We start from the raw sequence: 27,036 nt of genomic DNA, 5'->3' as shown, positions 1-27,036 counted from the left end.
TGGAGGCGTCAGACGTCAAGGCTACCTTTATTAGAGTCACTTCGGCCTCAGACGGGACCAACGGTAGCTGACCACATGCAAAAAGGGAGTTGAGAACCCGAGGCCAGAGACGGCAGGAAGAGGCCATCCTTGCAGGCAGCAGACCACAGCTTCCTGCGTCTGGCTGTTCTGGGGCCGTGGCCGCTCATGGGGCACAGGCAGCACACAGACCTGGGCGGTCCTGGTCTCAGGATCACAGGGCAAGGCCCCAGAGGCCCCAGAGCCTCCAGAACAAGGCCCGTCCAGCCTCGGGCGGGCAGGGGGGCAGCCGAGACCACCTCAGCCCAGGCCTCCCTCTCCCGTGGCCCTGGAGGGTGGTCCAAAGGGCGGGCAGCGTCGCCACTGACCCGGGCCCAGAAGGCCATTTTGGTGGAACGAGCTAGGTCCTTCGGCAGCGCTTCCTCTGGCAGCGCCGGCTCTCAGGGCTGCTGGGACTAGCTGCCGGCGAGGGCGCAGGTGCGGGGGGCTTGTGGTGGGCGCAGCTCATGCTCAGGACCCAGCCCAGCTTGTGGTGCAGCACCTGCTTGAGGCCGGGTGGCAGGGGCAGGCCCTCGAGCGTGTCCCCGGAGTCGGGCCGCAGCTGGCGCAGGCGGTAGCAGCACAGGTACTGCAAGGAGGTGATGGTGGCGCAGGAGCGGATCACTTTCATGCTGCTCTTGGCCGCCGTGGAGCACACCATCGGGTAGAACCTCTTGTTCTGCAGCTGCGTGGCTGCCACTCCTGGGGGGGCGGGGGGAGCATCCTGAGCCCAGACCCTGGTCCCTGGAGGCCTCCTAAGGTGCCTAAGGATGCTGGGCCGCCTGCCAGCCCTGGCCAGGTCTGGGGACCCTGGGACGTCCTCTCAGGGAGCCTCGGGGCAGCTGTGCCCTGCGCGTGCACACGGGGCGCTGCTCACCTATGCACTTCCTGTTCTTGAAGAAGGTCAGCGTCCCGTGCCAGGTGTCCAGGTGGACGCCGATGATGGAGCCCTGGCCGAACCGTGAGGAGAAGCTGGTCTTGTCGCCCTTGTGGTGGAGGAGCCCTGGGGGCGGTGGGGCGGGGGGGTGGGTGAGCCCAGGGCCTGGGAGCCCCGCCTGCCCCACCCCCGCGCCCCGCACACACACCCGTGTAGGAGAGGCCCCAGCTGTCCTCGTCCCTGCCGAGCAGGCTGCAGAACGTGTGATGGTACTTGTCCAGGTCCACGTCTGACGTCCCAATGCCCACCATCTGGGAAGAACGGGACTGGTGGGGGGGCCGTGGGCCATGGCACCCGCAGCCCCCCCGCAGCCCTGCCACTCACCATGTCTGTGCCGTAGACGGGCGAGGTCATCTTGATCTCCCAGAAGTGCTGGCCCTCGGCCAGCTCCTTGGTGCCGCGGATGGCCGCCGTGCCGCAGCTGTACTCCGTGTGGAAGCTGACCTTGCGGTTGTCGCAGCTCAGCAGGGTGGCTGAGGACTTGTTCAGGTCATCCCAGACCCAGTCGAAATCTGCAGAGCAAGAGGCCGGGGCTGGGCGCGCGCCCCGCAGCCCAGAGGGCCGCCCACCCGCCCCCCCGCCCCGGCGGCCCCATGGTGCTCACCCTCATCCTCCTCCCCGCAGCGGCAGTCCCTGCCCCGGTGGGCGGTGTGCAGGCTGCCGCAGAAGGCCTCGCTCTGACTGTCACAGTCACAGAAGGACTCCCCGGTCACGGGCACCGCGCTGGGGATGGAGGGCGGCGCGTTCGGACACTCGGGGTCGGAATCTGAGTCGCTGTGCTGCGAGCAAAGGGCCAGCTGTTCCAGCCAGTCCTGCCTTCACCGGCCCAACCCGACCCCTGGCTGGACCGCTTGGCGCCTCACGGAAGGACCCAGGGGGCTGGTCTCAAGGGCACAGCCAGCCACCCTTCTGGTGACCCTGGGCACCTCTGCCTGGCTTAGGAGCTGGGAGGGCTTCCTTCCCAAAGGCCACCATGCAGGTGGTCCCTACAAAGAAAGGTGAGAGCCCTGGAGGCCCAGCCACTCATCCAGGTGGGGCCGCACACTCGGTTTCCAGCACCGCTCAGGCAGCTCCTCACCACAGATAAACGGGGACTCCAAGCCCTGGGGGCCTGATTTCGCCCAGTGGCCAGACACCAAGGCTGAGCTGGTCAGGTTCTCAAAGGCCCTCCTGGAAGCTGGCCAGGGTGCTCTCCGGGCACCTTGCTGTCGCTGTTGTGACGCCACACAGACCCCTCCAGACAATGACCTAGACTCTGCACCTCCAGCGGATCAAGGAGGGGCCCGGGGTGCAGACGGCCTCCATGCCTGCACTCCTGGCCCACCCAGCTTGGCCTACTGGCCTGGCCTGGCTCTGGCCTCCACTGTCACTGTCCCGGCCTCCAGGTGTTCCTCCAACTCCCCCAAAATACCCTCTGCAAGGGATCTGGCTCCTCCGAAAACACAGCCTGGCCTCACTCATCCAAGCGGCAGGCCCCCTGCCGGCCCCAGTCCTGGACCACTTTTGGAAACCACTTCAAGGAGGTGCCCCCGGCTCCTCACTGCGTCACCCCCCCGCAACGCCCTCCTGCGCCCTTGTTGATGTGCCTCCTCCCGCTGGAGCTGAGCTCCTTCGCTGTTAGACTTTGGTGCCCTCAGCACCGCCACCTACGTTCCCTGAACCAAGGGCAGACACAGCTCAGGAGCCCCGCTCGGGAGGCCTGGAGCACCTTGCTAGCTTGGAACAGCCATCGGCCAGAGGCACCCCTCCATGGAGCCAAGGGCACAGACACCTGTACACAAGCTGGGCACAGAGTGCACAAGGGCAGGGTTGTGAGTGTTCAGCCTTCAAAGGTGCTGGGTGACGTACTCTCCCCAACCACACACACAAGGACACTAGGCTGTTAAGTGGCCACATACCACCCCAGCCCCTAGACACCTGCACCCCACCCAGTGATGAGCCAGCGAGGCAGGGACACACTTCAGGCCACGTGGTCAGTGGGAGCTGAGGGTGGGACAGGAATGCAGGCAGGGCCTCTCACTGGCCTGGGCAGGGAGCAAAGGGAGGCTCCAGGAAGGGGCCTAGGATGTCATCACCTCCAATCCCCCCCCAAGGCCTGGTGGTTCTAGGGAAGAGAGGCACCCATCCCCACCCAGGACACCTGACTGAGTCCGGGTGGCTGTGACAGGGCAGCACCAAGTCACCCAGAGATCACCCCTGCAGGAAGCAGTGGAGGTGACTCAGGGCAGATCCAGAGCCCAGCTCTAGTCTAAAAGGTTCAGGAAGCCAACTGCAGAGCCATTCCCATGCCTCCCTGCCCCCAGGGACACGAAGGCCACACAGCCCCGCCACTCCGCCCCACAGGGGCGGGGGTCAGAACAGGAGGCTCTCCTCACGGCCTCCAGAGTCCCCGGCCTCCCAGAGCGCAGGGTCACTGACGTGTGAAGGCGCAGAAATGCTGGTCTTTAAAAAACTAAAATTCTGGGAGTTCCCACTGTGGCTCAGCAGTGAATGAACCTGACTAGGATCCATGAGGCCGCAAGTTTGATCCCTGGCCCAGCTCAGTGGGTTAAGGATCCAGCGTTGCCGTGAGCTGTGGTGTAGGTCGCAGATGCGGCTCGGATTTGGCGTTGCTGTGACTGTGGTGTAGGCCGGCAGCTGTAGCTCCAATTCAGCCCCTAGTCTGGGAAACTCCATATGCCGTGGGTGAGACCCTAAAAAGCAAAAAAAAAAAAAAAAAAAAAAAAAAAATCAAAATTCTTTTTTTAGGTACGTACACACAAATACAAAATACAGATTTAAACAGGCAGAGAAAACATCCGGAAGATTGCTCGTGGAGTTAACCATAGCTGCCTTTGGAAACTGGTTTGGTAAATAAGACGAAGATTTTGTTAAATAAACTGACCAAAGTTCCCACTGACATCTTCAGGTCAAAAGGCGCAGAGGCAGGTAGCATCTATCCTGAGATCCTGAGCCCATATAAAGGGCCTGGGTGAGCAGAGGGACAGGGAGGGCCAGGCCAGCCCTGCCTCTGGCCCCAGGGGCAGCTTTCTCTTCCAGTCCAGTTCAGGCAGCGTCTCCCTTGGCTGTCGCCTCACCCACTGGAACCTACCTGCCCATCAGAGTCGTAGCCCCAGTTGGGGGTCCCTGCCAGAGCCACGGCCCTGGCATCCGCGTCTCGACGGGCTGCACTCAAGACAAAATGCCACGCTCTGCTGCTCCGTGGGCGCCTGGTCATGGTGGACAGGATCTGGAAGAAAGCAAGGAGTCTGAGCAAAGAAAGGGAACACAGCACACCGGTAGGTCCCTTGACGCCCCCGAGACTCAGCCCCCCTCTGCCGGCCCCCCCAGGGCTCCAGAACTATTCATGAGCACAAGCCTCACTCCAGGATCCAAGCACCTTGACAAAACCCAGGTAAAGAGTGAGGAACACCATCCAGACATCCATGACGCCCGGCTCAGCCCCTCTCCCCGCTCCAAGCTCAGCCTCAGGCACCGAGCTGTCCCTCAGGCATCCCAAACTCTGCCTGCCCCTCCTCCACCGTCCAGTTTGACAAATGGCATCTCCAACCCACAAGTTCCTCATGCCAGAAACACACCAGTCATCCCCAGCACCTCTTTCCCCCCTCCTGCCGTGGCCTGCCAGCCCTACATGCCCCACATCACTGCCAAAACATGTCCTGAATCCGTCTACAACCCTGCCCGGCCCGCCCGGACATGGCTCATCTTCACTCTGCCTCTTTCCACTTCATTCACTACAGCCACAACCAAGCTTTTCTTGAAATACAAATCTTTAGATCTTAACGAAGCTGTAAACTCCTCTTAGAATAAAATGCAAAATTCTACAAAGCCTATGATCCAGCTGCTAGCTCTTCCTGCCCTTTGCCCAGAATGCCTTTCCCTCCCATCTTTGGCTCTCAGTTTGCATGTCCGACTTACAATAAGTCGATTTCTGTGATCATCTACTTCGCGGCTTTTCCCTGGATTGAAATCCTCAGGAGGGCCAGGACTGTCCCCCAGCCACGACCCCGAGAGGCGATGGTGAATGAGGTAAGGCAGAGCTTTCGAGGGATGGGAGCGCGTCTGCACACCAGGGTTCGTTTCTGGGGACGGCTTCAGTGAGCCCAACCCATTCCCCGCCCGCCACCTCCGCGGCACACAGCTGGCGCCAGGCGGTGCACGCTGAAAGCACGGCCCCGAGTCTGACCCCGCTGAGAAGCCGGGCAGCGTGCTCCCAGACCGCGCAGTAGCCGGTCACGTCCCGATCGGGCATCTTACTGTCTCAGGATCGGCGGGTGGCGGGGTCCCTCCCGCGCCGCGCGGTGGCAGCCCGCCCGCCGCCCCGCCCGGCCTGCGGCTCAGAGCCGAGCCCGGCCCCGCCACGGCCGCCGCCGCCGGCGCAGGAACAAAGGCGCGCCGGCCCCACGGCTCCGCAAGGTCAACAGGCGCAGCGGGGTCCGGAGCCAGGCGGGGCGGCGGGGCCAGGGAGGCCCGGGGATCCCGGCGCAGACGCGGCCCGCCGCTCACCTGCAGCCGCTCTGCGCCGCCGCGCTCCGCCCGGCCGGCCGTGACCTACTTTCCGCTCCTGAGCTAGACGTAAACAATCCCCGCACCGCGCGCGGCTCGGGGCTTCGTAAGAAGGGCGGGCCCCGCAGCACACGCCTTTTGTTGAGAGGCCGATGGCCCCGTCAATCCTGACCCAACGTCCCCATGGGTCACTTCTCAAGAGGTCGGAGAGAGGGTCCGCACGCCCATTGGACGCGGGGCGAGGAAAAGAGGCGGCCCCAAGTGCGGGCGTGAACACGGATGTAGGTCCATGTTTTGTACGTCGTCTGCGCCGGAATCTGCGTGCACCCCCTCATGCGACCGGATTGGCTGAGGGTTGAGCGAGTGGACCTATCAGGAGGGTTCGCACTGGCCATTGGTTGTGGAGGCACTTCACTCAAGCCGGGGCGGGCGGTGCTTGGGAGGAAGCGGAAGGAAGACGCGCGGCAAACCGGTCAGGATGGAGGCGGCGGCTGGTGAGTGTGCGGAGCTGCGTGGTGTCCCCGGCTGCCGGCGCGTCCCCGGCTGCCGGCGCGTCCCCGGCTGCCGGCGCGTCCCCGGCTGCCGGCGCGTCCCCGGCTGCCGGCGCGTCCCCGGCTGCCGGCGCGTCCCCGGCTGCCGGCGCGTCCCCGGCTGCCGGCGCGAGGGCAGAGTGAACGAGCTGGCCCGCAACAGCCGGTCGGGGATCCAGGTGTTAGCTCTGCCTCTTATTTACAGTGTAAAGGTCGCCGAGGTGCGCGTGAAACTTTGGTCATTAGGGCGCGCTTAGAAGTCTCAAGAGAGAGGTTCTAAGAAGGAAAACCTGGGAGGCCTCAGACTCTTATTTCCTTTAAAAGTATCATTCTAGGTTTCTAAGCTCTAGTTTAAAAAAAAAAAAATCGGAGTTCCCGTCGTGGCACAGTGGAAACGAATCCGACTAGTTAACCACGAGGTTGCGCGTTCAGTCCTTGGCCTCGTTCAGAGGGTGAAGGATCCCGCGTTGCCTCCAGCTGTGGTGTAGTCGCAGATGCGGCTCGGATCTGGCGTGGCTGTGGCTGTGGTGTAGGCCGGAGGCTACAGCTCCGATTGGAACCCTAGCCTGAGAACCTCCCTGTGCCATGGGTGCGGCCCTAAAAAGAAAACAAACTAAAATAAAATGATGAAAGTAGTGTGGGCGGAGTACAAATACTCCATTGGGCACAGTTGGATTTGCAGAGTTGCCCAAACAGGCCTTTCTTGGGCGTCCTTTTCTGCCTTCTCTTCTAGGCCAGGTACCTTGGGCACAAGCGCTCTTACCTCCAGACTTACCCATCAAGGTACAAAGGTAGCACCGGAGGAAGAGGTCTGAAAAAGCTTGTTATGGAAAGGGCATACTTGTTAGAAGCCTTCTAGATTGGTTGATGAAGCCTTCGTGTTTTTTTTTTTTAACTGCCCGGTTACACCTGCGGCGTATTGAAGTTCCTGGCTCCGAGTTTAATTGGAGCTGCAGCTGTGGCCACAGCCAGTGCAACACCAGATTCAACCCACATCTGTGACCCACGCCTCAGCTTGAGGCAACACAGGATCCTTAACTTACTGAACGGGGCCAGGGATCAAACCCATGTCCTCTCAAATGCTAGTGGGGTTCTTAACCCACTGAGCCACAGCAGGAACTCTGAAGCCTTCTTTTTTAACCGTGGCCAGGAGAGGAGCACGTACAAGAAGTTTCAAGAAGCCTAATGGGGGGAGTTCCCATCGTGGCACAGTGGTTAATGAATCCGACTAGGAACCATGAGGTTGCGGGTTCCGTCCCTGCCCTTGCTCAGTGGGTTAAGGATCCGGCATTGCCATGAGCTGTGGTGTAGGTTGCAGACGCGGCTCGGATCCTGCGTTGCTGTGGCTCTGGCGTAGGCCGGTGGCTGCAGCTCCGATTGCACCCCTAGCCTGGGAACCTCCATATGCCGCTGGAGCGGCCCAAAGAAATAGCAAAAAGACCAAAAAAAAAAAAAAGCCTAATGGCCACACGGTCACCTTACCTGTGTCCACAGGCAACCCTGGTATCAGTTGCTTCTCCTTTTCTAGAAAGATTCTTTGCATACAGAAACTTTCATATTTGTCTAGTGTATCAAATGGTCACGATTGGGTTGAGCAGAATGTTTGATCGGGCTTTTTGTCCACAGAGGGGCCTCATTTCCCTCCGGCGGGAGATACTGCTCTTCTTCGCCCTCTCGGTGCAGCCTCTCACACCTGGTGGGCACGAGGATTCTCGCTGCTCCCTGCATGGAAGCTTTTTAGTTTGTAAAGTTTCTCAGGGTTGGCTTCTAAGCATTGTTGCCTGAAAAGGTCGCTGCTCCTTCCAGTTACCTGATGGGAGGAGTGTCCTGTTTGATGCTCAGGCGGATAAGATGCCCCAGTCCCACCAGTGAGCAAAGTAAGTCGTTAGTACTGAGGGCTTGTCACTGCAGCATCCACACCAAGGGCAAGTGGAAATGAGCATCCGGGTCCAGCTTGGCTTTCCTGATATTCTACTAGAGGTTGCCCACCCCGCCAAAGGTGAAATTGACTCCTAAATACTTTTTTTTTTTTTTTTTTTTTTTGTCTTTTTGTCGTTGTTGCTATTTCTTGGGCCGCTCCCGCGGCATATGGAGGTTCCCAGGCTAGGGGTTGAATCGGAGCTGTAGCCACCGGCCTACGCCAGAGCCACAGCAACGCAGGATCCGAGCCGCGTCTGCAACCTACACCACAGCTCACGGCAACGCCGGATCCTTAACCCACTGAGCAAGGGCAGGGACGGAACCCGCAACCTCATGGTTCCTAGTCGGATTCGGTAACCACTGCGCCACGACGGGAACTCCTTTTTTTTTTTTTTGAGGGCCGCGGTGTGGCATATGGAGGTACCCAGGCTAGGTGTTGAATGGGAGCTGTAGCTGCTGGCCTACACCACAGCTCACGGCAATGCCAGATCCTTAACCCACTGAGCGAGGCCAGGGATTGACCCTGCAATCCTCATGGATGCCAGTCAGGTTCATTTCCACTGAGCTGCCACAACGGGAATTCCTGACTCCTAAATAGTTTTCGATTTTTGGGGGGGCAGGGGGCGCTGCATCCACAGCGTATGAAAGTTCCCAGGCCAGGGATTAAACTCGAAGCACAGCAATGACAACGCTGGATCCTTAACTGGCTAGGCCACCAGGGAACTCCCAGTCCTTTTTGATATTAAGTCAATGTAAGTAAGAGACTTTTAAGGCATCGCAGAGGTGCCCTGAAGCATGATGTCCAGGGCTTGTATTTGCAGGCAGTGAGCTGGCCATTTGGGGTGGGGGGCATGGCCTTTCCTTGTACGCTTAGAAGATCTCAGCCACCAATCCTGGAAGGAGACCCAGGAGAAGCACTATAATGCGTTTGTGGCAAGGACCTGTGGGAAAGCCTGGCCAGGAGCCTCTAAGTTCCTTTAGGGACATTTGAAGGAGAGAGGGGCTTTGAACCTACTCTTGAGAGCAGGGCTTGGTCACCTTTTATTGGGCCCCTCCTGGGGCCCTGGGCTTGCTGTGGAGGGAGCAGTTGGAGGCCGGGCTGTCCTCTGGATGCTGAGGTCCTGAGGGCTCGGGGGCAAGAACTTGGGGCTCTTGCGGGGGCTGCGGGTGGTTTGTACACAGATGCAGCCCTGTGGGGTGGCAGGGAGTGGGATGGTGAATAGTGGTTGGGTGTGGGCTCATTGGAAGGGAGAGGAGCTGAGGCAGAGTGGCCTGTGGCTGGTGGGGCTCCCCAGGCCAGGGCCTGCCCAGGGAGTGGCACTGCTGCTTCGGCCACCCTGTGTACCCAGAGTTTCCTAAGGCACGACGTGAGCCATCCACGTGGCCTGACTCTGCACACAGTGGTGGCTGTTTTCAGAGCTGCAGCCTCCCTTCTGGGAGCGCAAGGCCACGGTTGCCCTGGGTGCCTCTAGTGACCCTAGGGCGGGGGCGCTGGGCACCTCCAGAGCGGAGCGAGGGGCTGGCGGGCTGCCCTGCGCTGCTGTAGCGAGGACCCTGTTTGCATTCGTCCCCACCCACTGCTCGGGGCGTCGGCTGGGAGCCGCCCGGAGCGTGCGTGCGGCCAGGTGGTCACGCGCCCGCCTGGAGAGAAGGCCTTTCAGGCCTTTCGTGCCACGGCGCAGCCCCGCTCCTGCCGGTGGGAGCGGTCATTTCCGAGGCGCCGCAGCTGGGTCTGGGACCTGCTGTGGACGCCCTTTTGCTGGGTGATGGGGCGGGACTTGGGGCACAGGAAGAGCCTGTTGACCCCGCGGTGGGGGCACAGAGGGGGTGGTGCCAAGGAGACGCCCTGTTCTCCTGCCCTGTTGTCCTTTTGACCAGAGCCTGGAAACCTGGCCGGCGTCCGGCACATCATCCTTGTCCTCTCAGGAAAGGGGGGTGTCGGGAAAAGCACCATCTCCACGGAGCTGGCCCTGGCCCTGCGCCACACGGGCAAGAAGGTGAGCGTGTCGGGCAGCCGCCGGCTTTACCCCCTGCCTGGCGGGGCCCCGGCCTCAGGCGCCTGTGCCCGCCTCCCGCAGGTGGGGCTCCTCGACGTGGACCTGTGCGGCCCCAGCATCCCCCGCATGCTCCGGGTGCAGGGCAGGGCCGTGCATCAGTGCGACAGGGGCTGGTTGCCGGTCTTCGTGGACCAGGAGCAGGGCATCTCCCTCATGTCAGTGGGCTTCCTGCTGGAGAAGCCGGACGAGGCCGTGGTGTGGAGAGGCCCCAAGAAGAACGGTAACGCCAGGCGGGCAGGCGAAGCGCTGGCCTTCCCTTTCCAAAGCACGGGTGAGGCTGCCCGGCCTGTGGCAGGACCAGGGCAGCACCTGCTCAGAGGTCCCCCCGTGAGGGGTGCGAGGTGGGGCTGTGGTGGCTGTGCGCCAGCAGATGGCACTAGACTTGCTCTGGGTGGCGGAGAGGCTGCTGGGTGCAGAGCGAGTGCAGGGCGGGGTCCAGATGCCTGGGGAGGGTTCCCAGCTCCGACCTGGGTGGAAGTTGGGGTGGGGGGTGTTCCCGGTTCCTGGGGAGGAGCGGCCTGCACAGCTGTGCTGCTGGGTGGTCCCGGGCCCTACAGAGGCTGCCCTGCCCTGGCAGGCTGGGTGGAGGCAGCGGGCCCCCCGTGACACCCGGGAGTCCCCTGTCTCACCCGCGCTCCCCCGCCTGGACCTCCCCGGTCTCCTCAGCGCTGATAAAGCAGTTTGTGTCTGACGTGGCCTGGGGGCCGCTGGACTATCTGGTTGTGGACACGCCCCCTGGGACCTCGGATGAGCACATGGCCGCCGTGGACGCCTTGCGCCCCTACGGCCCCCTGGGGGCCCTCGTGGTCACCACGCCCCAGGTACTTCGGGAGCGCCCCCCTGCTTCTCCAGCTGCACGCCATCCTGGGGCAGGCCCTGTCTCCATCTTTCCACCCCTCGTGGCTGCGTTTTGGGGGTGCCCAGCGGCCGGTCTCGTCTGTGCCCGGTCTCCAGGCCGTGTCTGTGGGGGACGTGAGACGGGAGCTGACCTTCTGTAGGAAGGTGGGGCTGCGGGTCATCGGGCTCGTGGAGAACATGAGCGGCTTCGTCTGCCCACACTGCGCCGTGAGTCGTGGGCGGCCCCGGGGGGCGGGCGGCCAGCCCCTCTCCTCGAGAGTGGGGAGGGGCCTCGAGGTGGACCCGCACCTCTGTGTCCCAGGAGTGCACCCACGTCTTCTCCCGGGGAGGCGGAGAGGAGCTGGCCAGACACACCGGAGTGCCCTTCCTGGGTGAGCGAGCCAGAGCCACCTGAGCCTCTGCTCTGGGTGGTCGGACGTCCCCACGCCCCCTGCACCCCAAGTGGGAGGAAGAGGGTGTGCCTCCTGTGCTCCTTGGGCCGGGTGGCTCCTCTCCAACAACCCGCTTCAATGGTTACGGTTAACAAGCTGGAGAGAGGCCGCCCCCGGGCGGGAGCAGGCGCCTGCGGCCCAGGTGCCTGCGGAGGCCGGAGGCCGTGGAGGAAGGAGTCTGGCCCCCGCGCCCGGCCTGCACTGCTTCGAGGGCCAGAGCACGAGAGGCTCGGGGTGGCCGTCCTTCCGGGCGCCTCCGCCCGCGAGCTGTGGGATCGCTGATGGCCCCGCTCCCGCCCCCGGCCCCCTGCAGGCTCCGTGCCCCTGGATCCTGAGCTCGCCAGGAGCCTGGAGGAGGGCCGCGACTTGGCGCGCGGCTTCCCGGACAGCCCTGCCTTCCCCGTGCTCTCCTCCATCGCGCAGAGGATCCTCGACGAGACCCCCGTTGGGCTCCGCTGACCGAGGCAGCCACGCTGTTGGGCCCGCCTCCCAGGACACATTTCTGATGGCCCAGCGGTGGCTCAACTCTGAGCTGCGGACAGTACGCCGTGGTTCTGCCCTGTCGGCCCGTGAGACACGGTGGACAGCACGCGGCCCGAAGGCCGAGGCCTGAGCTCCCGGCGGCGCGGGCCCAAGCGCCTGGGGGACTTCCGCCACCCTCAGCCATCCTGGGGCCCCTCAGCCCCCAGGCCTGTCCTCGGGGTAGAGGAGGGGGCAGCCCCCCCCGGGTGTCAGCTGTATCTCAGAGGAGCCCCAAATAAAGGCGCCCCATCACCGCGGTGCCATGTCTGACCCTGCTGGTCCTTTTGCCCCGGCCCCGCGTTCCCGGCTCTGTGTCACTGTGTCTGCGGCAGACGGCGTCCACCTCCACGTCCCAGGGCCTGGGCCAGCGGTCCCTGGTCGATGCCGTTGGAGGCTCGGGCAAGGGCGCATGTGAGTGGAGCTTGAGGAGGGTTTGTAGAGTGACTGGTGATGCTGGAGAACCGGTGAGGGGAAGGGGCTGCCCCGCCGCCAGCCGTCGCGCTGCGGGCCGGGCGGAGTGGAGGAGCGGGAAGGTCGGGAGGGTGGGCTCCAGCAGGCAGGGTGGCAGCACCCTTGTCGAAGGGAGAGATGGATCGGGCAGAGGGCACCAGGGCAGGGGTGTGCCAGGGACGTTGGCTTCCGCTGGGGGCCCAGGAACCAGGCCGGCCGCAGCCCCGCCTCCAGGTGCCTCGGCTGTGCACCGACCTGCCGGGACCAGCCTCCTCGAGGACCTGAGTGAGTGCCTGCCGTGCCTCGGCTGGGGGCTGGGAGCTGGGGTGGGTGGACTGCGGAGAGTGGGCACCAACAGGGAGGGATGGGGACGGCCGTGCGGGGCCGCGGCAGCCAGAGCTGGGGGTGAGCGCGGCGAGCGGGACCGCGTGCCCAGGCCAGCGCTGTGCCCCCACTGTGCGCACTCGGCGTTCATCAGGTTGCTTTTAATCGGGGACGGGTGGGGAGGGCTGGCCCTCTGGGACCCGGCTGGGGGCCACACCACAGGGCCCGGGTCCGGCCCCAGGCCGGGGTCCGCTGGGGGCGGGACCCAGCAGGTCTCCTGAGCACGCGGGTCAGCAGTGGGCAAAGTGGGCCTCGCTGAGGTCGCGCAGGTCCAGGCCAGACACAGCCGGGGGGCTGGCGCAGGTGATGTTGTTGTAGGCGTAGGCAGGCGGCTGCCGGTCGTCGTCCCCCTCCGCCACAGCCCGCACGAAGCGGGGCACGACGGCCGGGTGCTGCAGGGCGAGGGCCCTCAGGGCCCGGAGGGGGCAGCCGCAGTCCCAGGGGTTGCCCTCAAGCCACAGGCGCTCCAGGCCCAGGGGCTGCGGCACAAAGGTCCGCAGCGAGTTGTTCCTGAGGCTGAGGTAGCGCAGCTGCCCCAGCGGCGCCAGCACGGCCTCGGGCAGCGCCTGCAGGCGGTTGTGCGAGACGTCCAGCCAGAAGGTGCGCTGCAGGGGCCCCAGCGCGTCCGCCGGCAGCGCCGACAGCCGGTTGCGGGAGAGGAGCAGGTACTCCAGCTTGCCGAGCCCCTGGAAGAGCCGGCCGGGCAGGTGCGTGAGCCGGTTGGCGGTGAGGTCCAGCTCCAGGAGCTCCGCCAGCCCCCACAGGCTCTGCTCGTCGATGGCCTCGAGGCCATTGTCCTTGAGGAAAAGCCGGCGCAGCCCCGACAGGCCGGCGAAGGTGTGCAGGCCGACGCGGCCCAGGCAGCTGTGCTCCAGGTGCAGGCTGTGCAGCTTGCCCAGGCCCCGGAAGACCTGCTCCGGCAGGTTCCGCAGGCAGTTGCCAGACAAGTTCATGACGGCCACGTTGAAGAGGCCCAGGAAGGCGCCTGCCTTGATCTCCTGGATCTGGTTGTCATTGAGCGCGAGCACCTCCAGCTGGCCCAGGCCCTCGAAGGCCTTCTCGGGCAGCTGCCGGAGGCGGTTGTGGCCGAGCTGCAGCTCCTCCAGGAAGTGCAGGTCCTTGAAGGTGCGGGGCCGCAGGCTGGCGAGGGCATTGTGCGCCAGGCGCAGGACATGCAGGCCCAGCAGGCCGGGGAACGTGTCCTCCAGGAGGCCCCCCACGCGGTTGTGGGACAGGTCCAGCCAGCGCAGGGCCTTCATGCCCAGGAAGGCGCCCGGGGCCACGGCGGCCAGCAGGTTGTGGTCCAGGTACAGCTTCTGGAGCTTGGGCAGCTTGACGAAGACGTTGGCCTTGACGCTCCGCAGGGCGTTCCTGCTCAGGTCCAGCTCGCGCAGCTCGCCCAGGCCGCAGAAGAGCGCGGGCTGCAGGTAGGTCAGCTTGTTGCCGGCCAGCACCAGCTCCCGCAGGTTGGCCAGGCCATGGAACGCAGTGTCAGGCAGCACGGCCAGGCTGTTCCAGCCCAGGTTGAGGTCCCAGAGGTTGGTCAGGCCCTGGAAGAGGCCCTCCTCCACCCGGCTGAGCAGGTTGTTGTGGAGGCCGAGTGAGGCCAGGCCCGGCGTGTGCAGGAAGGTGTGGGCCGCCAGGCTGCGCAGCTGGTTCCGTTCGAGGTGCAGGTGGTACAGGTTCTGCAGGCCCAGCAGCGCCTGCGGCTCCAGGCTGGCCAGGCCGCTGCCCTGCAGGTTGAGGAAGCCCAGGCTGGAGAGGTTGCGGAAAGCCCCCGCGGGGACGGAGGAGAAGTTGTTGCTGTCCAGCCACAGGGCCCTGGCGGCGTCTGGGATGCCGTCGGGCAGCTGCGTGAGGTTCCGGGAGCTGCAGAAGACGCTGAGCTCGTCCGTGTAGTCGTCGTGGCCGCAGGAGCAGGCAGCCGGGCACGGCAGGCCCTCGGCGTCCGATGGCGCCCCGGGCTCCGTGCCTGCCAGGGTGCAGGGGCCCAGCGCCGCCCAGGAGACCAGCAGCGCCGCCAGGGCGCGGCCTCCTGTGGGGAGAGGGGCTTGGGGAGGCGGCCCTGACGGGGCCCAGGAGACCGGGAAGCAGCCCACGGCCAGGACCGGGCACTGCTGACTGGGCTGGAGGGAGGCACTGGTCCCCCACGTAGACGGGCAACAGGAGACAGGCAGGACGATTGGCACGTCCTCCGGTCCAAACCTGGCTGCCCTTTCCACCCGCAGGACCCACGGAGCGGTGACGCCTGTTCCAGAAAAACAGGGCTGGGGACCTGGCGATTAGGCCATGGACTCGTCTGCATCCTCACGATGGACCCTCAAGCCAGCCTAGGCTGCCAGCGGGCCTGGAGGAAGGCGTGAGCGCGAGAATGTTCCAGAGCAGGCCTCGGTGGGTATGTGCACCTGCTGCCCCGAGGGTCTGGACAGTGCCCCCGACGCCAGACCGGGGTGCGGTCCACACCCGGGGACTTGGCCCAGTGCCGTGGCTGGGGAAGGAACAGGGCACAGGCCTCCGGGCAGCGGGGGACCCGAGACCGCATAGCGTCCCAGGACAAAGGATGCCAGGCTCCCCGGCAACACCCCCCAGACCTCCGCTGGGCACCAGGTTGCCCACTGCACCGGCTCCTCCCTGCCCCCCCAAGAGCTCGAGGTCCTGGGGTGGGGGCCTCACCCCGCCGGAGGCGGGATAACCCGGGTGGCGGGGGCCTGGCCTCCGGGGTGGCTGGGAGCACAGGCCATGGCCCAGTGGAGGGTCTGGGGTGAGGCCTCCCCCGCCTGCACTGCTAGCCTGGGTCCTGGGCTGGGGGAGGAGGTAGGGGAGGCCAGGAGCTTCTCGGGGCTGGGCTCGGCCGGGCCCCCTGCCACTGCCAACCATCACGCCCCCCCCACCCCCTCCCCGCCTGTGGTCTCCCACAGCCCCCGGCCTGCCCTGAGCTGCGCCCTCCCAGGGGGCAGCCCCTGCCCCAGGGGCTCGGGCACGGGGCCAGCCCTCCAGGAGCGGGTGCTGGCCCGCGGGGCCTCACCTTTCCTCAGGGCCATCCCTCGTGCAGAGCGGGCCACAGGCGGGCGGCGAATGGGCGCGTCTGCTGGGCCGGCCGCTCCTGCCCTCTGGATTTCCCCACCGCCGCCGCCGGCGGCCAGCACCCTCCTTACCGGTCAGCCCGGCCCTGCTGGCCCCAGTGCGCTTAACCCCCTCCTGCCGGGCCGCCAGCCTCGGCACCGAGGGCGCACGGTGGGGACGGCAGGGCACGGGCGGGGGGCGGCATCCACCCTGCAGCGCCTTAGGGGGGCGAGGTGGGCCTGGTGCAGATGGAGGGGCCGCAAGGGGCCTGTCCCCCTCCTCCCGGCCCCTCCTCCAGGCCCCTCTTCCGTCCCCCTGCGGGGCTGGGCGGGGCAGCACTGGGCTGCAGGCCGGGCGGGCGGGGGTCTCCTTCAGAGCAGCCCGCGAGGAGCTGGGGCACGGCCAGCCGGCCTCCCGCGTGTGGGCGGGGGCCCCTCGGGCAGCTTGGGGGTCTCCCCGCCCGGCACCCGGCCACGTGGGAGTTAAGCCTCTGCCCCCTCTCCGGCGTGCTGGCCTCCCCCTCCTCCTGTTTCCTAACTGCCTGCCGGGGTGGGGTTCTTGTCCCAGCGCCCAGGGGCCTGGCCCAGTCTTGGCTTCTCCTGTGACCTCGGGGTCAGCTGGTGTCTGGCGGCTGCCCCTCCCCCAGCCTCTTCTAGGAATGCTTGGCAGGGCCCAGCCACCTCATGTTTGCTGTCCCCGCAGAGTACTCCCGGGAAGAGAGCGGGGCACGGCCTGGCCTCGGGGGCCAGGTCCAGCGGCCCTGAGCTCAGCCGCCACCAGCAGCAGGCCCCACGCTGTCCTCCTGGGCGCTTGTGGGGCACAGCCACCCACCCTGCCCAGGCCCTGGGACAGGTGCCCGTGCGGCCTGGGGTCAGACGGGGGAAGGGGCGTGGCCACGGCCCCGGGCCTGCAGGTCAGAGCCCTTCCCGACCTGCAGGAGGAGGCGCCCTCCGGCTGCCCGCCCTGCCGCTCGAGGGGCCTGCCCAGCCCTCCACCCGCCCCGGGCACTGGGCCTGCTCTCAGAGGGTCTGGAAGGGGTTGAAAAGGTGGACCCGAGTTAGGGAGGACAAGGCCTGTTGCGGGGTCGGGCCCCTCGGACCTCACCTGGGGAGGCAGAGGGAGGAGGTGGGGGCCTCGGTGCGCCCCCTCCCCAGCGCCCCTGCAGCCGCGCCGAGGGGCCCAGCTTGGTCCTCATCCCTCTATTGAGCTTTGATTTCTTTCCAGGTCGTTTCTCAGCTTCTCTTCTGAGAAATTATAGATCCACCAGGAGAAAGTCCACACCCAGCCATTTACACGGTAAACACACGTCTCCACTGCAGAAAGCGCAGACTCAGCAGAGCTCCCAGGTGGCCCCGCGGGCCAGGCGCACATGGACTGGAGGGGTGGTTCACAGGCCGCCTTCTCGCGTTTGAGGGTTTAGGGCTGGAAGCCGCCTGTAAGAGCCCAGGCGCGCTCTGGGTTTCGAAACCTTTCCCGAGTCTGGCAGAGTCCTGGCCCCTGACCCTCCGCAGCCGCGCTGGCCTCTGCACGGGGCGCCTGAGATTCCCTTAAGGAGCCTGGACACATGTCCACGGAAGCGCGGGGTCTGGGCGCCCTCGGGCCGCGTCGCCGTCGTCTCTCCCCGCTTTCTGTCCAAATGCCCTGCCACCCAGGGCCGCGTGTGCACGTGAGGGTCCTGGGAGGGCAGGCCCCCGGGTAGTTAGGGGTCACACCCTCCTGGGACCACCCGGGTGCCCGGTCTGTGCTCAGCTCCAAAGGGGGTGACAGTGACAGTCATTGTCCCCTTCTCAGCACAAGTGATGGCTCTGGGGACACTGGCTCCTTGGCCAGGGGACCGTCCTGGCAGGTGCGTGTCAGTCTCCGGCTCATCGTCAATTTGGCTGCCGTCCGTGGGACTTGGGGTGGTGGTTTTGTTTGGTTGGTTTTTGTCTTTTTAGGGCCACACCCGCGGCCCATGGACGTTCCCAGGCAAGGGGTCGAATCGGAGCTGCAGCTGCCGGCCACGCCACAGCCACACACTTGAGTACGGCCTCCTAAGCCACCTGGTGAAGGCGTTAGAGCCCTGCCCTCTGGGGCACCTGCGGGCCACCCACGCGTGCAGATGCCTCCTCGGAGCGAGCAGGGGCACGGTTGCCTCCCTGGGCTTTCCCTTCCCCTGCGCCCCTCGGCACCACCTTGGCTGTTGGCAGGGCCCACTGCGGCCTGCTCCTTTCTGGGCACCTCCTGGGCCTTGGAGGCAGAGCGGATCCTCCTCCGAGAGCTTCCTGGACGCGGGGCCCCGTGCAGGTCCGTGTGTGCGGTGGGCGCAGACACCCATCCGACTTTGACTGTGTTGCAGCTTGAGTGTCCATCTGTGGACGGGGCGCAGGGGTCTCTAGGGGCGTCTTTGTAGCTTTCCATGTTAGGATCTTGCACGTCTGTTTCAGGGTTTGTGTGTTTTCCCTGTCGATGGTTGTTGCTTTTGATGCTGTTCCACCCGACCCTCGGTAACGCGTGCAGCCGCCCGCACCAGCCACCTGCAGAACGTCGGCAGCCGACGGGGGGCCTTGCGGACCCCACCTGCCTCGCCCAGCATGTCTTCAGGGCTCGTGCCTGTGGCGCACTCGCTCAGCACATCCGTGTCCCTGCTGGTGACGCCGCTGCCATCCCATCTGCTGGCCTCGCCACGTCCGCTGACGGACACCTGGTGAGCTTCCGTTTGGGGCTGTCCACAGGGAGCACCGTTGCCCTGGACGGTTGGGGGGACGTGGGCTTCGCTCCTCTAGGGCGGATTCTCAGGCGGGGGCTTGCTGGCTCCCAGAGCCTCTGTCTAATTTTTAAAAGACCGTTTTCTAAAATGATTGTATCGTTTCACAAACTGAGAATCCCAGTTCCGCGTCGCCACGATCTGGTGTGGTCAGGGTTCTGGTTGGATGTTTTAAGCTGTGCTGTGTTTCTGTGGATACTGGGCATTTTCCCACGTGCTTATTGCAGGTCTTAGGTCCTCTTGGGGGAAGGGTCTGCTCCAGACTTTTGCCCCTTTTTAATTGAGGTGTCTCACTGAGTTCTAAGTGTATATTATGGGTGGTGGACTTTATAGGTTATGGGTTATCAGAGATAATATTTGCAGATATTTGTTTGTGGTTTATCTCTTTTCCTAAAAAAATGTCTTTCGAAGTACAGAAGTTGATTTTATGAGGTCCACTTGATCCGTTTTTTCCTACATGGCACATGATTTCAGCGTGGTGTCTCCTGACTCTTTCTCTAACCCAGGTCACAAAGACCTGCTCCATGGGAGACACAGATTATCAGAGTTCCCACTGTGGCTCAGTGGGTTAAGAATCTGACTGAAGGAGTTCCTGTTGTGGTTCAATGGTAAAAAACCCAACTAGTATCCATGAGGACACAGGTTTGATCCCCAGCCTCGCTCAATGGGTTAAGGATCCGGCATTGCCGTGAGCTGTGGTGTAGGTCGCAGATGCGGCTCGGATCCCACGTGGCTGTGGCTGTGGTGTAGGCTGGCAGCTGCAGCTCTGATTTGACCACTGGCCTGGGAACCTCCAATGTGCCGTGGGTGCAGCCTAAAGAGACCAAAAAAAAAAAAAAAAAAAGGAATCTGACTGCGGGGTTGCTGCAGCGGTGCGGTGTGGATCCCCCTGCAGGCGTAGGTCACAGCTGTGGCTGGGATTGAATCCCTGGCCCAGCAACTTCCATGTGCTTCGGGTGTGGCCATAAAAAGAAAAAGGAAACGCAGCTGTCTTTCCGTGTACATCTATCTTCTTTCTCTTGGCTTTTTTTTTTTTTTTTTTTGGTTGGTTTGTCTTTTTTAGGGCCACCCCTGTGGCATATGGAGGTTCCCAGGCTAGGGGTCGCATCAGAGCTGTAGCCACCAGCCTACACCACAGCCACAGCCACACAGGATCCAAGCTGCATCTGTGACCCACACCACAGCTCATGGCAACACTGGATCCCCGACCCACTGAGGGAGGCCAAGATCAAACCCACAACCCCATGGTTCCTAGTCGGATTCGTTTCCAGTGCGCCCCGACCAGAACTCCTCTCTTAGCATGGGGGACGGGGTAGTTTTTAGCGTATGAATCTTACAGTAGGTTTGATAAAGTGATTTCTGAGTATTTTATTTGTCTTGATGTCGTGGTGAGTGGAACTGGTGTGATTTTGTTTTCAGGTTGGCTTTAGCCTGTGTAATCCCAACAGATTTCTCCGGCTCAGCTTCTTAATTCCCGGTGTGTGTGTATCTGACTCCTTAGGCCACACACAGGATCACACTGTCTGTGCATAAGGACGTGGTTTTTCCCTTTTTTGGCCGCCCCGCCGCACAGGGATCAGATCGGAGCCCTAGTTGTGACCTAAGCCAGAGCTGCAGCACCACCAGAGCCTTACCCACTGCACCTCAGTGCTCCCAAGAGGCCATCAGTCCCGTTGCCACCCAGCGGGGACCCTATGCATGTGGAGACGCCTTTCGTCTGCACGAGCTTCCCTGCACACCCCGTGGGCCACTGCCAAGGGCCAAGAGCAGGGAGCCTACACTCCTTCCCCAGCGCTGAGGATGCGGGCTTGTCTTCACAGCTGCCGTCGCAGGCAGGAGGAGGCTCCCGACCAGAGATGGCCCTCTCCTGTCCCCGCGGTGGTGCCTGTGTCAGGGTGCAGGGCAAAGGGGAATGAGGCTGCTCCTCCGCCGACCTCCAGACGGTGAGGGTGACCTGGACTTTGCGGGGGGTCTCCGTGTAATTACAGGGGTCCCTAAAAGTGGAAGGGGGGAGGGCAGCATGAGGCAGGGAGGGGAGGCTGCGACCCCTAGTTGCTGAGTTTTGCAAAGGGAGGGCGGTGGGGAGCCTCCAGCAGTGGGAAAGGCCGGGGACAGAGTTTGGCCCCAGAGCCCCCCAAGGAACAGCTCTGCTGACCCTGCAGTGCAGGGAGGCTGCTGTCAGCCTCGACCTCCAGAACGGCCAGGGGCTACGTTCGTGTTGTAATAACTGAGTTCGGAATGATTTGACAGAGCAGCCATTTGGAAATTAGTAGATGTTCTTTTAATGTTGTGGCTGCACTCAGGGCATGTGGAGGTTTCGGGGCCAGGGATTGAATCCCAGCCACAGCTGCCTGTGACCTACACCGCGACCATGGCAACGCCAGATCCTTTAACCTACTGAGCAGGGCTGGGAATCCATCCACCCCTCACCTTGGCAGTGACCTGAGCTGCTGCACTTGGATTTTTTTGTTGTTGTTCTTTTTAGGGCTGCACCCACGGCATATGGAGATTCCCAGGCTAGGGGTCGAAATCAGCTACAGCAGCTGGCCTACACCACGGCTCACAGCAACACCAGATCCTTAACCCACCAAGCGAGGCCAGGGATCGAACTTGCGTCATAATGGATGCTGGCCAGTTTCATTCACCACTGAGCTACAGCGGGAACTCCTGTTGACATTTTTTATAACAAACGGGTGTGGAAATTTTTTTCGCCACATCCACAGCATGTGGAATCCATTTCCAGGCCCAGGATTGAACCCGTGCCATGGCAGCCACAACACCATATCCTTAACCTGATGCACCACAAGGGAGCTCCTGGGTGTGGGGTTGGGTCAAATGTTTTCCTGCATCCATTGAGATTATCGTGTGGGTTTTGTCCTTTATTTGATGGTTTATTGTTAATTGATTTTTAGATGTTGAACCAACTTTGTATTCCTGTGATAAATCTCGCCTATGGAAGGTCCCAGGCCAGGGATTGAACCTGAGCCACAGCAGGATCAGTCCTTAACCTGCTGCGCCACAAGGGAGCTCGTGGTACTGACATTTGAGGGATTTTGTGCTCATGAAGGACACCGGTCGCTGGCTCTCCGTTTGGGATCAGGCTCACACCAGCCTCACACAGTGAGTGGGGACGTGTTCCCTCCTGTATTTTCTGGAACCGCTTGTGAAGGGTGTTACTGAGAGAATGTATTTGTGAAGCCGTGTGGACCTAAGGTTTCTTTTTGCCTCGGAAACTAAGACGTTTTAGTTGAAGCTGAAGGCGTGTGCTCATCTCACCTTCCCTGGAGGTGTGCCCGGGCCTTGGTAGGGCCTGCTTCTTCCTCTGTGGTGGATACTGATGTCTCCTCTCGCAGTCGTGATTTTGGTCATTTGTGTCATCTTGTTGGTCAGGGTTTTTTTCTGTTTTCCATTTCACTGATCTCCCTGCTCATCACTCATTTCTTTGCTTCTGCTTCCTTTGCTTTTGTCTGCTCCTCTTTAGTGTTTAAGGTAGAGCCCCTGGGTTTGCTTGGAGCCTTTCTTCTTACACAGAAGCACCGTATAAGCTGCACTGCTCAGCTGCAGCCCAGACGTGGGGATGCTATGTGTTCATTGTCACCTTTGTGACGCACACTCTTTACATGTTAACTTGCTTCCCAGTGTCTGGGGTTTTCCAGACTTCGTTTTGTTATAAATATCTAATTCCACTGGAGCTTGAAATTATACACAGTATGTTCTAGCTTTAAAAATTTGTTGTGGGAGTTCCCGTCGTGGCTCAGTGGTTAACGAACCCGACGAGGAACCATGAGGTTGCGGGTTCAACCCCTGGCTTTGCTCAGTGGGTTAAGGATCTGGCGTTGCCGTGAGCTGTGGCATAGGTCGCAGATGCGGCTCAGACCCTGCATTGCTGTGGCTGTGGTGCAGGCCAACAGCTGTGGCTCCAATTCAACCCCTAGCCTGGGAACCTCCATATGCTGTGGGTGCAGCCCTAGAAAAGACAAAAAAAATTGTTGGGCTTTGTTTTGTGGTCTAAGATCCTGTCTATCCTGTAGAATGTTCCATGAGCACCTGGCGATGCTGATGATGTCTTTTAAATAGATTCAGGCGTTCCTGTCGTGGCAAAAAAAAAGAAAATTGAATGATGGAATGAAGAAGATGTACCTGTTACTTGTAGAATCCTTCAGATTAAAACAAGGAGAGGAGTTCCGGTTGTGGTGCAGCGGAAATGAATCTGACCAGGAACCATGAAGTCGCAGGTTTGATCCCTGGCTTCGTTCAGTGGATTAAGGATCTGGCATTGCCGTGAGCTGTGGTGTAGGTCGCAGACTCAGCTCAGGTGTGGGCTGGCAGCTGTAGCTCCTAGGAGACCCCTGGCCTGGGAACGTCCATGTGCTGCAGGCGCGGCCCTGAAAAGCAAAACAAATAAATAAATAGGTTCAGCTGCGTGAATGCCCTGTTATCGACTGGACCGTTTAAAGATACTCCAGTTGTGCGTACTTATCTTCCTTTTCAATATCTAGTTCTTTGGCCCCTTTCAAACTAGACGGGGCGGTATTCTTTTCTTCAACAGAGGATTATTAAAACAGACATCAGAGGAAAGAAAAATTAGTGCTTGTAGAGCTGGAGAAGTCAAGCTTCTGGCCTAAGACCATTTGCTGACAAAGAAAATTCCTTGAACTGCAGAGTGGGAGGAAGGATGGAGAAGGCAGCAAGGGCCTGATGGGCTGGACCCCCCCACCACCCCCCAGGGCCCCAGCTGGGCTCGAAGCCCAGGGCAGAGGTGGTCCTGGCCTCTGCTGAGCGCTGACGGTTCCGAGGGACAGTGGAGCAGGTACACATGCCCAGGGGCAGCATGGGAGCAGGACCAGCCTTGCCTTTTTCTCTGGATCCGCAGCGCCTGCGCGGCGCTCCCAGAGCCACTGAGACCCACTTACTCCCCGGGCCTCGCTGCTGCCCCAACGTAGAACTAGTGTCCCCAGAAGTGGACGGTCCAGGTAAAGCCTCTTCCCCTGTGGTTGTGCGAAGAGATGAGGGATGGGAGTTTCAGATGCCGGCAGGAGCCGGGGGTCACGCAGCACTGTGAGTGCACGAAACGCCACTGAGTTTCACTGTACGCTGGGTGAATCTCATCTCAGCTTCAATAAAAAGCGAAGAGTCTCAGTGGTAACAGGCCGTCACTGCTGAGAGCTGAGCTGTAGGGAAATAACCTCCCCGGGCCTGCACAGGACTCGTGCAGGGCGGGGAGGCGGCTGCAGGAACACAGCGAGGACCCAGGGCTCTGGCTGCCGGAAGCAAGACCACCACCCGGGGGCAGGGCCAGAGGGTCCCAGGGAGTGACCGGAGCGCAGCTTGGTGAGGGATGGAGCCTCCCGCCAGCAGACAGGTGACAGCAGCTGAGAAACACCCTACAAGTCCTCCCAGGAAGAGGGGCGCGGGGAAGAAACCCAGGGAGCCTGACGGCAGGGTCACCACGGGGCTGGGCGGGGGTGGGGAGTTAGGCAGGAGGAGGAGAGACCCCCAGGGGCCGGGAAAGCCGGCGCCCAGGCTGCGAGGCCAGCGAGCAGAGGGCCGCACGTCGGCGCGGGCTGGGACCCTGGCGGGGTACGGGCGTGTTGGGAAACGGGCACAAGAACACGTTTCCACCAGTGGCCGAGGCAGCCAAGGGAGAGCCCCACTAACATTCAAGGCAGCGTCACTAGTTCCTAAAACAAGCAACATCAGGCTCCGCCCCGCATGAGCTCCCGCAGGCCCCGAGAAGCGGGGCAGCTCCGGGCCTTAGCGTTGCCCAGGCCAGATGGGCCGGAGCCGAGCATCAGAGGGGCCCGGCCCGGGGGCAGGACATCTTGGCCCTGGGAGCCGCTGCGCTGCCACACATACCCAGGAGGCCGTGCCCGGTGCCACAGCAGCGCCTTGCCCACCGCCCATCTTCAGGCCCTTCCTCCCGGCAACACTCCCTCCAGTCGGGCCACCCCGGTGTCCCCGCCTCACTGCTGCGGGACAGCCCAGCCTCCGGGCTCCAGGGCTCGCCCCAACCCGAGCACACAGGTCGGAGCCCTCGCTGCCTCCCTGCCCAGTGCTCGGCCCCAACGGCTCAGACCCAAGCTGGGGCCACATGCTGCTGCCGCCACCTCCCGCTCAGGCCACCGCCCCAGCCTCCTCGCCAGTAGCCTTGAGGTCGGCTGTGCGCACCCTTCTGCACAGCTCAGAGGGGGCGCCCCAGTCCCCACACGTCCTGACCGCACCGGGCCTCCTTCCCCCCAACCCACCGCCCCGGGCGTCTGCATGGCTCGCCCCTCCGTCCCGCCTGGCGCCCCCGCCTCCTCGTCTGACCTGCGGAGTCCGCGCGTCCCACCGTCGCCACCAGGACAGACAGCAGCTCCAGGCGGGGGCAGGGCTGTGCCTGCGCCCCCCGCGTCCCCACCGCATCTCGGTATCTGCCCCCCCACCCCCCCCCCCGTCAGCGTTCAGATGCTGGTAACCCACCCGTGGGGTCAGGAGTGGGGCCCGCAGGAGGCTCAGCAAGTGTCCCCGCACACCAGACCCGGGAGTGATTCAGAGACAAGAGCAGCAGGAAACAAAGCACGCACCTCTGGGGACAAAGCCGCGACCATCAGACCTTGTCCCCACTTGGTGGGGGGCGGGGGGGGACACACGAGTATTTACCGCAGCCCCGGCCACACCTGAGCTCTCGCGACGCCCCCTAGGGGCCGTCCCCAGAAGACCCACCTGTGGCCAGAGGGCGGGCCGTCCAGGGAGAGGCTGGTGCGCCCCAGGGGCGACGCGGTGACGCCCCAGACCACCACGCCGGGGCTCCTGGAGGGGGCCCCATATTCCAGGGCAGGCGCCCCCTCCCCTCCGCCCCTGCCCACCTTCCTTGGCTGTTCCTGGCGTGTTGCCTTTACAGGAAAACTCAACTCCTGAGGGAGCGTTGCCCTGAATCCTGAACCAACCAAGTGAGTGACTTGATGTGAGGGTCAGGAGAACCCCTCAACTTGCAGCCAGTTCGTCCAAGTGTTGGGGGCCCGGGGAACCCCCATCCTTCACGGTAGTCTGAGGCGAAGGCAGTCTTGACGGGGACCAGAGAGCCAAGCCGATGAATCCGCCGCATGTTCATAAACCGCAACTCCTCCGCCCCGTCCAGGGGTCAGCACTCCAGCCCCGTCCTGACACCAAAGCCCAGGCCTCACACCTAAGAGCAGAGTACCAGATCCCGCTCCATGAGGGCCAGTAGCAGCCCTGCCTGGAAGGGAACCATCCCAGAGCTGTCGGAACGGGAAGGGGGGCCAGACGTACCGACTGAAGGTAGAGCCACCAAGCAGCTCTGGACCGCGGACGCTCCTCGCATGGCCAGCAGTGTGGGGGGGACAGTAGGTGTCCGTTTCCCGGACACTATCACAATGAGCACAATCATACGAACCGTGAGCCCAAGTGTGGAAAAATGAAAAAAACTAATGCATGAAATTATAGGAAGACATCAGAGCGGGAAAGAATCGTTAAACAGGACACACCAGCATTTACCATGAAGGCAAAAAATTTTAAAAAAAGGCAGTGAACCACGTTCAGAATGTCTTTACCGAGACGCCAGAGGGTGAAGCCAGCAAAAAATGAGAACCAAAGAAATCGCAGAGTATGCAGCCCGGCCTGCGACTGATGACAGTGAGGAAGAAGGAGCTCCCGCTGCGGCTCAGCGGCTAGTGAACCCAACGAGCATCCATGAGGACTCGGGTTCAATCCCTGGCCTCGCTCAGTGGGTTAAGGACCCGGCGTTGCCATGAGCTGTGGTGCAGATCGCAGATGTGGCTGGGATCCCGAGTTGCTGTGGCTCTGGCGTAGGCCGGCAGCTGCAGCTCCTCTGATTGGACTCCTAGCCTGGGAACCTCCATATGCAGCAGGTGCAACCCTATAAAAAAAAGAAGAAAGAGCGTGGTCAGAAAGCAGGGGAGAAGCCTAGGAGGTGAGGGATACACACAACCACCGCAGCCGGGCAGACACCAGTGAAACCCCCCCTAAGGTGAAAGGTCTCCGAGCGCCCGCTTCCACCACACAGCACAGGCCCGGCACCAGCACGAGTCCCACTTCAGCACACGCGCTGAGACCCACGCAGGACGCGGCACAGGGACACACCCTCAGCCTGGACGGGGAGCTGAGAAAGCCAGGAGACAGGCCAGGACTGCGCTGTGCCGAGACCTGTCTGGACGAGGAGGGACGGGACGAGCGGGGGCCACCTACGGAGCCGGCAGCGAGCCTCAGCCACACAGAGGCGGGCATCTGGGTGAGCATCGCCGTGCCCATGAGACGCGGAGGGATTTGGGGGACCCGCTGGGCCAGCGGAGCCTCTCAGGCCCTGGGTCCTGGTGCCACTCTCACCACCAACCAAGGCCAAGCAGACACCACCACCCCCACGCTGGAAGCCACCGGCTGGGACCAGCACCCTCTTCCCCGCGGCCCTTCTTGCCTCCAGCGCCCCGAGTCACATCCCTTCCTCCTCCTGCTCGGGGCCCCGGTTCGCCCTCGTGATGCACCGTGCCCACCCTCCTCATTCTCCCAACGCCAACCTCCCAACGGCTCTGCCTGAGATGCCAGCGCCCACCCAGCT

At 62.7% G+C, this 27,036-nt stretch overlaps 4 protein-coding genes across 15 annotated transcripts; 2 read left to right on the top strand and 2 right to left on the bottom strand.

The window, feature by feature from the left end:
- On the bottom strand, positions 9 to 5,994 carry SPSB3 (splA/ryanodine receptor domain and SOCS box containing 3). 5 transcript variants are annotated; one of them, XM_013987757.2, is made up of 8 exons: positions 5,501 to 5,622; positions 4,913 to 4,982; positions 4,086 to 4,223; positions 1,599 to 1,773; positions 1,319 to 1,506; positions 1,143 to 1,245; positions 935 to 1,060; positions 11 to 759 (listed from the first exon to the last, which is right to left on the bottom strand). In XM_013987757.2, the coding sequence occupies exons 3-8, from the start codon at positions 4,209 to 4,211 to the stop codon at positions 419 to 421; spliced, it is 1,059 nt and encodes a 352-aa protein (XP_013843211.2). In that variant the 5' UTR covers positions 4,212 to 4,223; positions 4,913 to 4,982; positions 5,501 to 5,622; the 3' UTR covers positions 11 to 418. The 5 variants fall into 5 exon arrangements, with proteins under 5 accessions (XP_020942493.1, XP_013843211.2, XP_020942494.1 ...); XM_021086834.1 differs by lacking the exon at positions 4,913 to 4,982 and having other exon boundaries at positions 9 to 759; positions 5,501 to 5,819; XM_021086835.1 differs by lacking the exon at positions 4,913 to 4,982 and having other exon boundaries at positions 935 to 1,007; positions 5,501 to 5,766.
- On the top strand, positions 5,882 to 12,111 carry NUBP2 (nucleotide binding protein 2). 3 transcript variants are annotated; one of them, XM_005655129.3, is made up of 7 exons: positions 5,882 to 5,994; positions 9,829 to 9,947; positions 10,029 to 10,278; positions 10,674 to 10,828; positions 10,962 to 11,072; positions 11,167 to 11,236; positions 11,610 to 12,088. In XM_005655129.3, exons 1-7 carry the CDS (start codon positions 5,979 to 5,981, stop codon positions 11,753 to 11,755), a joined length of 867 nt encoding a protein of 288 aa, XP_005655186.1. In that variant the 5' UTR covers positions 5,882 to 5,978; the 3' UTR covers positions 11,756 to 12,088.
- IGFALS (insulin like growth factor binding protein acid labile subunit) lies at positions 12,739 to 16,933 on the bottom strand. Of its 2 annotated transcripts, none has more exons than XM_013987754.2 (2): positions 16,820 to 16,933; positions 12,739 to 14,687 (listed from the first exon to the last, which is right to left on the bottom strand). In XM_013987754.2, exons 1-2 carry the CDS (start codon positions 16,908 to 16,910, stop codon positions 12,883 to 12,885), a joined length of 1,896 nt encoding a protein of 631 aa, XP_013843208.1. In that variant the 5' UTR covers positions 16,911 to 16,933; the 3' UTR covers positions 12,739 to 12,882.
- Positions 14,915 to 25,668, top strand: LOC110259948 (vegetative cell wall protein gp1-like). Of its 5 annotated transcripts, none has more exons than XM_021086838.1 (4): positions 14,915 to 15,043; positions 16,940 to 17,011; positions 18,142 to 18,401; positions 20,282 to 25,668. In XM_021086838.1, exon 4 carries the CDS (start codon positions 24,174 to 24,176, stop codon positions 25,122 to 25,124), a length of 951 nt encoding a protein of 316 aa, XP_020942497.1. In that variant the 5' UTR covers positions 14,915 to 15,043; positions 16,940 to 17,011; positions 18,142 to 18,401; positions 20,282 to 24,173; the 3' UTR covers positions 25,125 to 25,668. The 5 variants fall into 5 exon arrangements, 4 of the variants coding, with proteins under 4 accessions (XP_020942497.1, XP_020942498.1, XP_020942496.1 ...); XM_021086839.1 differs by having other exon boundaries at positions 14,961 to 15,047; XR_002342454.1 differs by lacking the exons at positions 14,915 to 15,043; positions 16,940 to 17,011 and having other exon boundaries at positions 17,063 to 18,401; positions 20,282 to 21,581; positions 22,539 to 22,921.

This window comes from Sus scrofa, chromosome 3 (assembly GCF_000003025.6).
Source record: "Sus scrofa isolate TJ Tabasco breed Duroc chromosome 3, Sscrofa11.1, whole genome shotgun sequence".
NCBI classification, from domain to species: Eukaryota; Metazoa; Chordata; class Mammalia; order Artiodactyla; family Suidae; genus Sus; species Sus scrofa.
The sequence above is the reverse complement of the archived record's forward strand: the minus strand, read 5'-3'. Positions and strand labels throughout refer to the sequence as shown.

Bases quoted from the DNA above. Each gene is read 5' to 3' on its own strand.
- SPSB3 (XM_021086832.1), bottom strand. From the start codon at position 4,211: ATGACCAGGCGCCCACGGAGCAGCAGAGCGTGGCATTTTGTCTTGAGT. The intron at 1,774-4,085 runs GTAGGTTCCAGT...CTTTGCTCGCAG, and splicing joins GCTACGACTCTGATGGGCAG to CACAGCGACTCAGATTCCGA. The intron at 760-934 runs GTGAGCAGCGCC...CCGCCCCCCCAG, and splicing joins CAAGAACAGGAAGTGCATAG to GAGTGGCAGCCACGCAGCTG.
- NUBP2 (XM_013987749.2), top strand. The intron at 10,228-10,673 runs GTAACGCCAGGC...CGGTCTCCTCAG, and splicing joins GAGAGGCCCCAAGAAGAACG to CGCTGATAAAGCAGTTTGTG. The intron at 10,829-10,961 runs GTACTTCGGGAG...CCCGGTCTCCAG, and splicing joins TCGTGGTCACCACGCCCCAG to GCCGTGTCTGTGGGGGACGT.
- IGFALS (XM_013987754.2), bottom strand. From the start codon at position 16,910: ATGAGGACCAAGCTGGGCCCCTCGGCGCGGCTGCAGGGGCGCTGGGGA. The intron at 14,688-16,819 runs GTGAGGTCCGAG...CTCTCCCCACAG, and splicing joins TCCTCCCTCTGCCTCCCCAG to GAGGCCGCGCCCTGGCGGCG.
- LOC110259948 (XM_021086838.1), top strand. From the start codon at position 24,174: ATGAGCTCCCGCAGGCCCCGAGAAGCGGGGCAGCTCCGGGCCTTAGCG.